This window comes from Papio anubis, chromosome 14, assembly GCF_008728515.1.
Source record: "Papio anubis isolate 15944 chromosome 14, Panubis1.0, whole genome shotgun sequence".
Taxonomy (NCBI): Eukaryota; Metazoa; Chordata; class Mammalia; order Primates; family Cercopithecidae; genus Papio; species Papio anubis.
This window is the reverse complement of record NC_044989.1, coordinates 1,266,926-1,282,953: the sequence shown is the minus strand read 5'-3', so window position 1 is coordinate 1,282,953 and position 16,028 is coordinate 1,266,926. Positions and strand designations below refer to the sequence as shown.

At 42.9% G+C, this 16,028-nt stretch overlaps 1 protein-coding gene across 1 annotated transcript in view; it reads right to left on the bottom strand.

The window, feature by feature from the left end:
- The window catches only part of SNTG2 (syntrophin gamma 2), a 368,413-nt gene that overhangs the window by 18,945 nt on the left and 333,440 nt on the right, over nt 1-16,028 (bottom strand). Inside the window, exon 16 of the mRNA XM_009183595.4 lies at nt 9,005-9,115. Within this exon, the coding sequence (XP_009181859.2) occupies nt 9,005-9,115 (111 nt within the window). The remainder of the gene's footprint in view (nt 1-9,004; nt 9,116-16,028) is intronic.

The window sequence follows — 16,028 nt, the reverse complement described above, 5'->3', positions numbered from 1 at the left end:
CTTTAGCTCACACCATATACAAAAATCAATTCAAAATGGATTAAAGATTTAAATGTAAGACCAAAAACTATAAAACTACTAGGATAAAACATAGGACAAAATATTTTTGGCATTGGTCTGGGCAATGATGTTTTGGATATGACTCCAAAGGCACAAGCGATGAAAGCAAACAGACAAATTAAAGTCCATTGAACTAAAGAGTGTCTGCACAGCAATAAAAACAATAAACAAAATGAAGTAACTACCTAAAGAATGGAGGAAACATTTACAAGCCATGCATCTGATAAGGAGTTAATATCCAAAATATATAAGGAAGTCAAAGAACTCAAAAGCAAGAAAACAACCTGATTTTAAAATGGGCAAAAAACTTGGACAGTCTTTTCTCAAAAGAAGACAGACAGACGGCCAACAAGTCTATGAAACAAATATTCAGCATCACTAAGCACAGAGAGAGTGGGGAGAATGGGAAACTGACGCCTCCAAACTGGTAGGTATTATTGTGTCTAGTACTTTTCTCTTTGAAAATCTGCATCAAAAGAGGCATATTTTGGATTTCTCTCTTTACCAATGCCTTTGAGTTGAAATATTATAGTATTTTAATTTCAAGACTAATATTATTTTGACTTCCAAAATATAGACTCTAATGGGGATGGTCCCTTCCAAATAAAAAAGACAGGAAAACAAAGCAATGAGAATATGATTTGTTTGATCTGGTGACGTAAACCATGACTGTGATGTACCTGAAAGAAAAGTAAAACACACCAGCCTCTCTTTAAGGTCACCCAGCGGACGGGTTTGAAGGCTGCATTTCTATCTTAGAAGCTGGAGTGTTTACCAGGGACAGTTCTCCCAGTGTGAACATCCATCTTAAATGTTGTCAAACCCAATCACAAACGAGTTATTTAAGCTTGTTGGACAGAACCTGAGTGTGCGTCATGTGGTTTCTTGGTGTTCAATCCAGACCCACATGGGCTGAAGTACATGTCTAGATTTAGTGTAATGATACTTGGAAAATGGAATTCACCTGTAGGACTCCAGTCTAAATGTAAATTTATCTTAGAAGCCCTGATGGTTGAAAATAAAATGATTAGAAATTTTCTTGGCTTTCCCTGGGCCCAGACTGGCTTTACTTACCTACGTGGCCATTGTTTTAATACTCTAACTTCCTCACCCACCTGTGAATCCCCAAAGCCAGGGTCAGAGAGGAGCATGAGTCCTTCCCTCTCAAACAGAAGCTATAGCCCCGGTTCGCCTTTCCTGGACCAGCAGGCAGCGTGGTTGGCTGCTGACGGCTCAGGCCTCTGCTGGGCTTCTCTCAACACTGAGAGAGCCAGGAAGTACGTTAGGACCCATTCTGTCATGTCTCCCAAAAATTAGCTTATATGTTGATAAAGTTTCTCAAAGCATGGTTAATTGCAGGAAACATTTATGAAGCATCTGTCACATGGAAAGCCAGCGGCTGATGCAGCGCAGGCACGGGGATACATTCAGAGTCCTCTACGCAAGGAGCACAGGCTCAGTGCGCTTTAGTGTCAACAGTGGCTGGGCCCCAAGTTGAGAGACAAAACACATGAATCTCTCCATGAAAAAGGGAATTACTGGGATAGGGTTATAATCAAGAAGAAAGAACATAGCTATTTAAGAAACACTCAATTCACTTTTCTGTATTCTTTGAGCACTTTTACATGCACGTTTTGAACATTCATTTTCATTTTTATTTCAATAGTTTTTGGGGAATGGGGGTTTTTGTTTACATGGTTAAGTCATTTAGTAGTGATTTCTGACATTTTGGTGCACCTGTCATCCGTGCAGTGTACACTATACCAGGTGTGTAGTCTTTTATTCCTCAGTCCCCTCCCATCCTTCCCCCACCAATTCCCCAAAGTCCATTGTATCATTTGTATGCCTTTGCGTCCTCATCACTTAGCTCCCATTTATGAATGAGAACATACGATACTTGGTTTTCCATTCCTGAGTTACTTCACTTAGAATAATGGCTTCCAGCTCCATCCAAGTTGCTGCAAAAGACATTATTTTGTTCCTTTTTATGGTTGAGTAACATTCCATGGAGTATATGTACCATGCTTTCTTTATCTACTCATTGGCTGATGGGCACTTAGGTTGGCTCCATGTCTCTGAAATTGCTAATTGTGCTGCTATAAACATTTGTGTGCATGGTGTCTTTTTCATATGACTTTTTTTTTTTCCTTTGGGTAGATATCCAATAGTGGGATTGCTGGATCAAATGGCAGTCCTACTTTTAGTTCTTCAAGGAATCTCCACACTGTTTCCCATAGTGGTTGTGCTAGTTTACATTCCCACCAGCAGTGTAAAAGTGTTCCCTTTTTACCACATTCACACCATCTATTGTTTTTTTAACTTTTTGATTATGGCCATTCTTGCAGGAGTAAGGTAGCTTATATGTTGTGGTTTTAATTTGCATTTCCCTGCAAATTAGTGAGGTTGAGCATTTTTTCATATGTTTGTTGGCTGTTTGTATATTTTCTTTTGAGAACTGCCTATTCATGTCCTTTGCCCACTTTTTGATGAGATTATTTGTTTTTTTCTTTCCGGTTTGTTTGAGTTCCTTGCAGAGTCTGGATATTAGTCCTGTATCGAATATATAGATTGCAAAGATTTTCTTCCTTTCTGTGGGTTGTCTGTTCACTCTGCTGATCATTTCTTTTGCTGTGCAGAAGCTTTTTAGTTTAATTAGGTCCCATTTATTTGTTTTTGCTTTTTGTTGCATTTGCTTTTGGGTTCTTCGTCATGAACTCTCATTGGCCTAAGACAATGTCTAGAAGAGTTTTTCTGACGTTATCTTCCAGAATTTTTATAGTTTCAGGTCTTAGATTTAAGTCTTTGATCCATCCTCAGTTGATTTTTGTATAAGGTGAGAGATGAGGATCCAGTTTCATTCTTCTGCATGTGGCTTGCCAATTATCCCAGCCCCATATATTGAATAGAGTGCCCTTTCCCCAGTTTATGTTTTGGTATGCTTTGTCAAGATCAGTTGGCTGTAAGTATTTGGCTTTATTTCTGGGTTCTCTATTCTGTTCCATTGGTCTATGTCTGTTTTTGTACTAGTACCATGCTGGTTTGGTGACTATAGCCTTCTATTATGGTTTGAAGTCGGGTAATATGATACCTCCAAATTTGTTTTTTCTTAGTTTTGCTTTGGCTATGTGGGCTCCTTTTTGGTTCCATATAAATTTTAGGTTTGTCTTTTCTAGTTCTGTGAAGAATGATGATATTTTGACGGGGACTGAATTTGTAGATTGCGTTCAGCAGTATAGTCATTTTCACAATATTGATCCTACCCATTCATAAGCATGGGATGTGTCCATTTGTTTGTGTCATCTATGAGTTCTTTCAGCAGTGTTTCGTAGTTTCCCTTGTAGGAATTTTTCACCTCCTTGGTTAGGTATATTTTTAAGTATTTTGTTTTTTTTTTTTTTTGCAGCTGTTGTAAAAGGGATTGAGTTCTTGATTTAATTCTAAGCTTGGTCATTATTGGTGTATAGCAGTGCTACTCATTTGTGTACATTGCTTTTGTATTCTGAGACTTTACATGATTCATTTATCAGATCTAGGGGCTTTTTGAACGAGTCCTTACAGTTTCTAAGTACAATCATATCATCAGCAAACAGCAATAGTTTGACCTCCTCTTTAAAATGCTGGATGTCATTGATTTCCTTTTCTTGTCTGATTGCTCTGGCTAGGACTTCAGTACTATGGTGAACAGAAGTGGTGAGAGTGGGCGTCCTTGTCTTCTTCCAGTTCTCAGGATAAATGCTTTCAACATTTTCCCATTCAGTATGATGTTGGTTGTGGGTCTGTCATACATGGCTTTTATGACCTAAAGTCATGTCCCTTCTATGCTGATTTTGTTGAGGGTTTTAATCATAAAGAGATGCTATATTTTGTCAAATGCTTTACCTGCATCTATTGAGATGATAATATGGTTTTTGTTTTTAATTTTATGTGATGTACCATGTTTACTGACTTGCGTATGTTAAACCATATGGATTTTCCCTCCGAGGGCCCTAAATATTCCCGTGTCTCTGGCTTTGGGGGAGTTAGCTGCTGACACTCCAGGTTTGCTTCGGGAGAACCGTCTTCACTCCGACTTGCCCCTGCTGCAGGGGGAATTTTGTGACTGAATGTTGTAACTTCAATTCACCATTCTGAACACGTTAGTTACTGAATGATAATACACTTGCTTGTTGCCACTGCTTAGAAAAGAGATTTGATTCAACTCTATTTTTTTGTTCATTTGAATATTGTGTTTCTGGACTCAGCCATTGAGAGACTTACAACCAAAACAAAGATGTTGTGTTCAAAGATCCTAAAAGTAGCCAATTCATTTTTCCGGAATGAATCAACTATCCAGCCTTCTATCAAAGGTTATTATTTAAGAAATGGAAAGAGAAGAGAAGGAAGGGAGGGAAAGAAGGAAGGAAGGAAGGAGAGAAGGAAGGAAGGAAGGAGAGAGGGAAGGAAGGAGGAAAGGAAGGAAGGAAGGTGGGAAAGAAGGAGGGAGGGAGGGAGGGAAGGAGGGAGGGAAGAAGGAAGGAGGAAAGGAAAGAAGGAAGGAAGGAGGAGGGAGGAAGAAGGAAGGCTTTGCTTTTGTTTTCATTTTCTTGAGACGAGATTTTAAAAATAATTTCGGATCTGTATTTGGGAAGGGGGCGTTGTGCTTCACGAGTATCATATTAATTGTTTATGCTCTTCCTTTTGATATCCATCTGCATGAGAACATTTAGAAGCCCCTGGTTTACAGACAGGGAGATGGGAAATTCTCTGTTGGGTGACATTTTGCTGGGGCTGGCCCTCCCTCCCGGCACCATCTGGCTTCCTGAAATAGTTTTCTCAGCACCCTCGATTCAGTCTTTTCAGTGATAAATGCTGTGGGCATCGAGTGGCGCTCCTGCCGAGAAAACTCAGCAGCCAGGCCTCAGTTTCAGAAACACCCCAAATTCCTTCTGGTCTGCCACCCCCTCAGTGGTCCTAAACACGCAGGTGCCCAAGCCCTCCGTCTGTCGCTGGCACACTCAGCCGACTCACTGATGGCACAGGCGTAATTTTCAGTGGGGTTTACTCTTACATATCATTATAGAGTGAAAAAATACACAGTAGTGCTTCTCCCAGAGGCATGATTCTGCAGTAAATTGTGCCTTGCTTTCCAGGCACAACTCTGCTTCATGGATATATATGTGGGAATATCAGAAACTTCTGTATGTATCTGCATGGAGTCATTAAAATGTATCTCATTGTAATGATAGTAGGAACAGTTTTCTCCTTAGAACTGATGAAACTCCTGTGAGTACATTTGGCAGTTTCTTTAATACTAATTTGCTCCTTCTTCGTTAATTTATTCATTTAAAACATTTATCAAGTGTACATATGTGCTGAACCTCATGCTGAATATAAGAAAGCTAAACTAAAGTTGCCCTTTGGAGGCTCAGCCTAGAGGCAGAAATAGACTTATAAAGAAATATGCAAAATATAAGCAATATGCACAGAAACATGGCAGGGTCTCACTGGGTATCTTTTGTGGGAATTGGGAAAGGGCAGCTTCCCCTGTGCAGTGCGTGTCAAGCTATGTCTGAATAATCTGACATAATTTGCATGAATAACACAATTAAACAGCACAAGATGGAAATTCTTCATTCAATAACATTTGCTTTCTCTCCACTCTTTTTTTTTTTTTAAAGGAAAAAACAGTCAAAGAGGAAGAAAAATATTTTATTTAAAAACTACTGCAACCTCAAATTTCCAGCCATTGGAATCCTTGTGAAATCATCCCACAGTCTTGAATTCTATGTGATTTTAAAATTTCTTTTATTACTTTATTTTTGAGACAGAGTCTCGCTCTGTCACCCAGGCTGGAGTGCAGTGGCGTGATCTCGGCTCACTGCAAGCTCCGCCTCCCAGGTTTACACCATTCTCCTGCCTCAGTCTCCCAAGTAGCTGGGACTACGGGTGTCTGCCACCACGCCCGGCTAATTTTTTGTATTTTTAGTAGAGACAGGGTTTCACTGTGTTAGCCAGGATGGTCTCCTGACCTCGTGATTCACTTGCCTCGGCCTCCCAAAGAGCTGAGATTACAGGCGTGAGCCACCGTGCCCGGACAATTCTATGTAATTTTTGCAAATAACGGATGGTAGGAATTAATATTTCACTCTGCTCCTCAAGCCCCGGAACTCCTCCTTCAGATTTCAGGAGAAACTCAAGTGTTCTCATCATGCACTAATTACTAAGGCAGTGTCCTGGCAGAATATTCCAGAAATATTTTCAACAACTACTAAAAGGAAACTTGTTTCATTGTTACCACCCATTTTACTAGAAAATCAACTTACTAGGAATACTGTTTTCTCTGACACTCCTGGTTAATTGATGTATTGAGGTAATAAAAGGTTCCTATTTCTTAAGACGACATATTGCTAACATCCAAGATTTGCAAGAGCTTTGAGTCTCACTCAGAATTCATTCCCGTGGACTCCTTATGTCCTGCATCAGCTTCTAGAGTTTTCATTTCCCAGCCGCCGTGTTCTAACTTTCCGTATATCTCATATGTTGACAAGTGCAGAACCTCAGTGTGTGGAGGTGACTTCTGAAAATGCCCACGGCCACCCATGCACTAAGTGTTTGCAGTCATCCACATGTCTGTTTCCTATTCTGTGGGATAAGGTGGGAAATGCTGTCATCCTTGTCTGTGTCCCCTCTTCTTCCTGTGTAAGCTATGAGGCCCTCGATTGCACAGAGCCCAGGGAGCTGGGGGTGCGAGCAACGTGCCCAGGGCCTTTGGGTCACTGCTCTTGTGAGGTCCCTGCCTGTCTCTACCCAAGTTCCTCCCTCTCGCCCCAGGGGTGCCATGGAGGCGCCTTGGGTGGCTCTGAGATCTGGTGTGGGGAAATGGAGGTGGAGGGTTTTTTAGTTTGGGTTTGTAGGGACATATTAATGTGCCCCACACTCATTTCTAAGTGTAGCTAGGTTGCTGTATTTGCAGTTTTACTTTTTTTTTCCATAAAAAATTCCCATGAATTGTTTAAACTTCAAGCCCTACGAATCTGGCGTCCATCCCTGTGGCCTCTGGAACTGCCTGGGGCGTTCTCCTTTCCACCCACCCACGATGGAAATAGGTAGGATCCAAACACAGCAGCACAAGACAGCCACGCCTGTCGCAAAGCCTCTGTCCCACGTGAATCTAACATATTTCAAGCCCCTCTGTCTTAGGTGACCTGATACTGATGCTCCTTTTATTAACAGATAATCAAGAGCTGACTGATCATTACCAAATAAAACACAAATGCATTTAACCATAGCAGACACTGTTAAAAGGGTGTTTCAGATGCCATGGAAGCTGCTGGAGGTCCTGAAGCCTGTGCCCCGGGGATGAGAGGGGCTCAGAAAGCCACAGGGACACCGCAGGGATGAAACCCTCATGGCCACCGGAGACCTCCCGCGCCCTCACAGTACGAGACGCAGAGCTCCACAAGATTAAAGCAGCAAAAGGTTATGGTGCTCCTCCCCTGCCAGGGGGCCCAAGGCAAACAGCTGCATAAATAAACAAACCAGAGGAAGAACGTTCTATTTTCATCCCTGATCCATTCATATCCATGCCAGTGAAATACCAGATGGAAATTGATGTCAGGCCTCTCTCTCCACATTCCCAGCTTGCTGGTGGCTGACGACCCCGGGATGCGGCTCAGGGCAGCCTGCTGAGAGGTCAGCTCAGGGCCCTGCGGTCAGCACGGGTGCCGCTGCCTCATCACTGTCCCCCACCCCAGGAGCCACAGCCTCTGTACCACCTGCAATCAGGTTTTACTTTTGTCAATTTCCAAAACATAAAAATGTCAAACAATCACATACAATTTCCGTTGTACTTAAAAGCAGCTATAAATTGTCATTTCATTGAGATCAATGAAGAGAGGTTCAAAGCTGACCTGAACTTTCACATATAAAAATGCCACATGTGACGGGTTGCTCAGATTAATTCCATCAGAGAAAAAAATGTCTGCAAAGTATTGACAATCTGTTTCCACACAATATGTGTTCATGAGTCTCGTATTTTTTAAAATTTATTTTTCAGTTTAGTAAATTTAATCTTTAGTCTTATTAAGTTTATATAAAAACTGGCTTGTGGGCAACACATTTATACATAAAATACGGTAAAAGCCAACACCTGTCAATAGTACAATGTCACCTCCAGGCAATGAATTTAAAAGGTCTAAGGTCTTTTAATTAACAAAGAAGTTTGTTCTCAATATTATGGTCAATTTATCACATACAGGGCGCAAACAAAATACAGTTTGTAAAACCCTTCCTTTAAATTTTGACTTCTGGTATATTTTAAAATATTGATTTCCTGCTAATATTTACTAAAATGCTTGTACATTTTAGTCAAATCAAATACTTTGTTTCAACAGTCACTATTTTAGCATATAAATGTCTCTCTAATAGGAAACCTCCTGTACAGCTTGAGCGTCCCAAATCTGAAAATCCAAACACTGAAATGCCCCAGAATCCCAATCTTGAATGCTGGCCTGATGCTAAATGTTCCAGAGTCCCAACCTTCTCGAATGCTGGCCTGACGCTAAATGTTCCAGAATCCCAACCTTCTCGAATGCTGGCCTGACGCTAAATGTTCCAGAATCCCAACCTTCTTGAATGCTGCCATGATGCTCAAAGGAAATGTTTATTTGAACATTTTGTATTCTGGATTTTTGGATTTCAGATGCTCAATCAGTACCTAAACGACAAACATTCCAAAATCTGAAATCCCAAACACTTCTGGTCCCAAGCATTTCAGATAAGGGACATTTGACCTGGACAGGCTCTTTCGACGTATCTATTGTCTAATTTTTAAGAAGGACTCGTGCTTCGGGACCTATTGGTTTATGTGTGCATGGGAAGGGTGGAGATTCTTACCAGCCGACCATCTGAGCTGTACTTTATGTGTGGGTGGGCGGCAGAATAACCCGTGCCCCATGCCCCATACCTTCGTCTCAATCTGCTTGGTGTCCAGATTCTGAAACAGCAGCTTTACTCGAGTTTTCCCATCATCTGAAGATCCCTTAAGCTGAGAGAATTTAAATCTCCAGAGCACATTCTGTAAAGGAATAAAATTAATTAGTGATTTATAAACAAGAGTTCATTTATTTAATTAGCATCTCTTACTACATTAAACAGCCTTGTTACATCAACAGACATTCACATAACGTTTAAATCGACATTTAGCATGTGATGATTTGCCAGTCTCTACTTTCTCACTCTTCAATCTTTGCAAACTGGCTTCCTCCAGCCCACCCAGCTCTCCTGCCCCGCGGTCCAGCCTCCAGCCCACCCAGCTCTCCTGCCCCACGGTCCAGCCCCTCCAGCCCACCTAGCCCTCTGCCCCATTTGTCCAGCCTCTCCAGCCCACCCAGCCTCTGCCTGGTCCAGCCCCTCCAGCCCACTCCAGTTTCCTGCCCCATCGTCCAGCCTCCAGCCCACCCAGCAGCTCTCCTGCCCCACGGTCCAGCCTCCAGCCCACCCAGCAGCTCTCCTCTGCCCCACGGTCCAGCCTCCAGCCCACTCCAGCCTCCTGCTCCCATTTGTCCAGCCTCCTCCAGCCCACCCAGCTCTCCTGCCCCACGGTCCAGCCTCCAGTAGCTGCTCTGCATGTGTTGAGGATGCATCAGCATCCACCGTCCTCAGCCCCACGTCGCCCGCAGTGGCCCCCTCTGGTCTTCCCTTGCGTTTTCCTGTACACAGCCTTAAAACATCTTATGAGCATTGCTCCTTTTTCTGCTTGGAGAACTTCAGAAAAATTCACTAAAAGTTCCAGTTCTTCCTATATTATATAAGACATAGTCGAGAGTGCAGACAAAATGAAAACCTGACTGGTACCACCCCATCTATGGCTATATGTGAACCACTAAGCCTTAGTTTTTCATGAACCAATTTGAGAAATGTAAAATTAAAAATTAAAAATATTGCCTTTTAATACTACTGCAAAAATTACTTAATGTTTGCTAAGGTACTTTAAAGATGAAATGTACTCTACAAACTCTTACTCCCATAAATAAAAAAGGCTGCAGCAAAGAAAGACTTAATGGATGTCTTCTATAAAAGGTAGTCTTTAATTATACATACTTCATTATAATAAATCTTTATCTTCCCAGAAAAATTCCTCCAGTGAACAGTAATTTTTTTTTTTTTTAGCAAGCCATAGGTCGAATTTCCATTAAAAGCTTTTATTTTTAAACAAAGAACATATTTTTCTCTAAGTGTCAGGAGAGGGAAAGGGGCTGCAGAAAACAGGGAAAAAGTTTCAAGAACACTTTTATCCCATCTGACCATTGACGGGTTTATTTCCTGCCCACATGCTAACCTCAAGATTCTTGGCCACATCTTTCCTTTATATTAAATCCAGGAGCTAAACAGAATCTCTGCATTTTATGCCGAAGTGTCAAAGCACATGTTTCCTGTAGGTTTTAGGAAAATTAGAACTTCATAGGATCTTAGGGAACAGTTTCTCTGTCTCTTCCATGTTCACAATGAGGAAACTGAGCCCAAATCCACCTGGACAGACTTGGGCATCAGGATCCTTTTAGAATTAGAATTGTCAGACACTGTGCAGAAACAGAATATTCCAAAATCATGCTTCAGTCACTGCTTCCCATGTGATATAGTTTGCCTGTGTCCCCACCCAAATCTCATCTTGAATTATAGCTCCCATAATTCTCACGTGTCATGGGAGGGACACAGTGGGACGTAACTGAATCATGGGGGCAGATCTTTCCCATGCTGTTCTTGTGACAGTGACTAAGTCTCACGTGATCTGATGGTTTTATAAAGGGCAGTTCCCCTGCACAATCTCCCTTGCCTGCCGCCATGTAAGACATGCCTTTGCTCTTCCTTTGCTTTCTGCCGTGATTGTGAGATCTCCCCAGCCATGTGGAACTGTGAGTCCATTAAACCTCTTTTTCTTTATAAATTACCCAGTCTTGGGTATTTCTTCATAGCAGTATGAGAATGGACTAATACCCTATGGTCATCAATTCCAGAAGTGAAACATGTGTCTCCATTCTTGTCATGAGCAGAAGAAAGTGTGATGTGAGCACTGGGGCACTGACGCAAGCCCCAGAAGCAGATGGCAGCCACAGCCAGCCTGGAGGGCCTGTCCCAGTGAGGGAGCTGCCCGAGCCACTCCTGCCCTGCTCCACCCACTACACCTGCCTCCGGAGAGCCTCTTCCCACACTCCACACCCATTCCACCTTGTCTGGGCAGCGCCAAAGCACCCTCTGTGCAAGCTGTTAAGTGAAGGCTGTGACTTCAGCCTCTTACATTGAGGTAAGTCTCATCTGCCTTTAAAAGGACCTATTATCTATCATTTGTAGGATGGACCTGTGATCATAGGTATGTGCTCATCCATCAGGAGAAGCTAGGCAGTCTTGGCTACTGAGGTTTTACCTAATTTCTCACAAAATAAGCAATACTCAAATGACTCAGTGAGCAGCAGTAAGAGGCTTTGGCTCAAGTTTGATTTTGAAGAAAGAGAGCTCAGTAGTGGTCTACCCCTATTAGGATAGGGTCTTGGGAATAACCTAAATTAATATTTTGCATGGTATCGTAAACTGCTATTAAAATATTATATACAAAATATATTATATACATTATAAACAAAATTATATTATATACATTATATACATTATATACAAAAATATCTATGTAAAAGTTCTGTTTATTGTTTAAAGGCTTCGAAATGGTCCTCACAGTGAAGTGACTTAGGTATATGATTATTGTCTTTTTGGTCCATTGATATTGCACCGTAACTGTACTCAACATTGGCAGATTTGAGAATAACATTTCCTCATGAGGCATACACATCCAGTATATATGCTTAAAATTGTGTCCCAATTTTACCATCTAGCTCTTGTTGGGGTAATGGAGGGCAAGGATCTCGTAAGCTTCTCTGGTTTGGGACAGGCTGCAACGTGGTCCAGGCACAAGTCGGGGCTCTGTGGGCGCAGGTGCGGCTCTCTTTCTGCCCTTCTCAGAGCGTGTGGTGGGGACGTGGTGGCTCCTCTCGTAATCGTCCCTTCCAAATCGCCCCTGGTGGCCTCTTTTAACTCTTTCACAGCTTTTCTCTTATGCATCTCATAATAGCAATGTTTCTGTAAAAATGGAACTTGTTTTTCCATTATGGATGGCATTTCTGCACACTTTATTTAAAAGTGGTCTGGGTAACAGTTTAATTTCACAACTCTAAGCCCTTCTCCAAAGCGCGATTGGACCTTCTAGATCGGAATGTGGCATGTGCTCCGCTCACAACTCCAGAGACGCTGTTGGCAGCCAGTCACAACAGAGTCATTTTTATTTGTTCCACAGCCTGGGGGATAAACTCGGGTGGACCCATCCTCCCGTGGCACAGATAAAAGCTGAAGGGAAGCCAGATTTTTAGTTCTCCCTCTTGGAAGACAGAAAATATTTTTCCGTAGTTTTAGTAATTAAAGAGCAGCTTTGCAGTTGAGTGCACGTTACATGAAACATGCTAATGTTTACATGTTACTGTGATGGTTTCAGGTTGTTAAAGATGATAATCACCTCTCACTTCCTTTGTAACATGGTCTGATTGTTAACATAACTGACAGTGGAAGGTAAAACTTCCTCTGTAAGGCAGTCCGATTGTTAACACACCGACAATGGAAGGTAATCCTTGAATCCTTCACGGTGGAGGTGCCATGGATAGTACCAGGCAACTCCATGACACCAGAGACTTTGAGGTACTCTCAGTTCAAACTTGATTCATTTCTTGGTGTTTTCCAGAGAGCTGTAGAGACACTTGCTGCTCCTCCTCATCAGGCCAAAGCCAAGTCTGCACTTTGTCTCCCACAACAAACAATTCCTTTTCAGCTTTTAAAAATAGATCTTTTTGTTCCTCTCCATCAACCTTAACTCAGCCCCACAGGTATCCTGTTCCTAACTAAGGACCAGGCCCCATGGGGGCCAGGGCAGCCCCAGGACACTCTTGTGAGGGTCTGCACTGATCACCCTGAATACAGAATCATAATTTGCTGCAGTGTGGGGAGTGACCTGGTGGTACAGTTAGAATAGAAGTTGCCGTTTAGAGACAAGTATAGCTTTTCATTGTGCCCCCAAGAGCAAGTAAATCCTGTGGTGGTTCTACCTCTCCAGCAGCTCTCAGTCCTACATGTGCAACCGGGCCCCATCCTGAGCCCTGTGGAGGCTGAGGGCTCAGGCAGGACCCCTCTCGGACCCAGGTTGTTGCCAGGTTGGTGCCTGGTGCGCACCCGGGGTCAGTCTCCGCTTCTCTCACACCACTGTGGGTTCTATTCTTGTTGATATTCTCTCCCACTTCTGATTAGTTACATGGAACAGGAGGGAAGTCAGTGCTAATCCAGAGAGCAAGAGGATGTGGACGTCACCCAGAGGCCCCACCAGCCTGGAGTGTGCTTGGACAGGGCAGGTGACCTGCCTGCACGGGGCAGGGATGCCCTCCATCTCTAGCAGCTAGGAGGGTGTTCTAGTTTATCCTCTTTAATTAAAAAAAATACTTTCCATCTAGAGATTTAGGCCATATAGATTAGATAATGGTCTTCTCATTTATTTTGTAAGTGCAGAAAATATTTTCATGGTCAAACACATTTTTTGTTTTCCTGCTTAACTCTTTTCTCAACGTTGAAAATAGATAGTTGATGGTTAATGGATTCAGGCTTGGAAATAATTGCTTGTCTTTCTCTGGCAAGCAGAGGTGGGCAATCAAGAAATTTGACTACACACAGGCTTCGAACCAGGATGTCTCAGCAGATGAGCTGGGTTGGCCTCCCAAGTCCAGAACCTCTTTCCTTGCAAGAGTTTGTTGAATAGGCATTGCTGCCATGTCATGGTCTAGTTTTGACCCAGAAATAATACACAAATGTCCTGAGTTAACAGTATAGTGTGGCGTAAAAGTGCTAATTGTCTTGTGAATATAAGCATGGTAACTCCCAAACAAAATATTTGTAGCCACATAATCTATTTGATTTTTTTTCTAATAACTAATACAGAGGGCACATGGGCACTGGAGAAAACAACATTTTAAATAATTATTTAGAAGCATTTCATATTCAATGATATTTATTTTCATAATTGTTTCATATCATTCATCATATTGATGCTCTTATCAATATACAAATAATTGGAAGCCTATTGATACCAGACTTACAAATGTCCTCCAACATTGACATGAGTGACAAGATGCCAAATAAAGCAAAATTACCAACATTTTATGAATTTACAACTCATTGGTTTATCCTTCATAGTTAAGGTGGGAAAGCTTTCCTTCAAAAAATATTAATTCAAATATTGTAAATTCTATAATAAACCCAAGTAAACTACAAGGAACAATTGTTTATGTTGTCATGCACTATTTTCATGTTGAGTTGCTGTCTGAGTGGACTCAACAAACCAGTGTTAGGCCGGAACTCCTTGAAATAAAGAAATAATCCCAAGAAAAATGTGAGGTCAAGTGCTCTCCTTCAAAGGAAAACAGGTCAGCAGGTCAGGGCCTCTGAGCCTCAGATTCAGACCACAAAAACACATCTTCATTGAATCTTTACACAAAGTTGACCTAGAGTGGAGAGGACAGCGAGCAGAAGAGACCCTCAGCTGAGGAGGGGAAAAGTTCCTCGCTGGAAGGAGAGTGAGCGGGAGGCGGGCTGCAGCCGGCCAGGCCACCTGCCCAGCACGCAGGCAAAGAGGCCCCCGGACCGCCTGCATGCTTACTCTGGCACTGCCCAGGTCATTTTGGGTGAGGGATACCCACGCTGTCAAACAGAAAGAGGCACTAAAGGCTGTAGACAAATGGGCTTTGATTATAGGAGCTCAGCTGAGTTGGATGGTCTGGTTACCAGGAGTTTAGACACTGCTGCTTTACCAAAGAGCTCACAACTGCATTTTGTACAGCATTAAGAAACAAATTACAGCTATTTTAAAAGTTGACTGCATTAATTTTAGGGCTGACTCTGGAGATAGTTCTGTCTGAAACGATAGGAAGTGCCCTGTGAGGCCCCAAGCCCAGCTCTGCCTGACTGTGCCTGGCATCATTGACCACATCAGGGAAATGGGAAGAGGCTCCAGGAAAGGCCCTTGAGGAGGAAAGGCACAGGGCAGCCCAGGAAGAAAGGAAACTCACCGGGGAAATGAAGGTAGGAAATGTGTCATCACGTTGAGCAATGGCCTGGAAACTCACAAACATCGCTCCCACCCAGAGAGCCCCGTGGCCACTCCAGGTGAAAGTCCGCCCCTGTGGGTACGAGGCTCAGGGCTTGGCTAAACGTGGTGATGGATGTTCTTTTCATTTTTGCAGACTCAGTTGGATCTTCCTATGGTGAGACCTTCTGGCAGAATCACAACAGGGAGACTCGTGACCTCTGGACACTGTGCTGAGCCCCGGGCATGGGTGAGAGGTGCTGGCTGGGAAGGGCCTGTAAGTACATTACCCACAGCAACACAGGCACAGATAGACGCCCCTGGTGAATGCTGACCCAGGCAATGGGGACGGTGGGCCAGTGTTTCTCTCCTGGAAAGGAGGAGCTCACAGGCTCCTTCCAGAGGAGGGACACACAGGACCCCAGGGGCTGCAGTGAGGAGGCTATGCAAACCTGCTCTAAAGCAGACTTTGGAGTCTCCCTTCAGATTACCTGGAATACTTCATTACTTCAAACACAGAGCAGGAAGTAGAAGTTACAAATCAGGTGTCCTATTTAAGAAGCTGTATGGAGAGTTTGTCCTTACGCTTGAATAGTTGCTTCATTACCTCCCTTATCTCAGAAGGACATGCACAGTGAGGTTATACAGATCTGGCTTCCAAATAATATTCAGAGCAAGTCACCTAGCCTGGAACCGGCAAGTCCATACGGCAGACCGGGGACAGCGGGAAAAACACCGAAGCGGAACCGGGAAGCTACTTCCCACTCTGTGACTTTAGGGTCCATAGAATTATGGACCTGGATACTGGACGGCAGATGTGAAATCC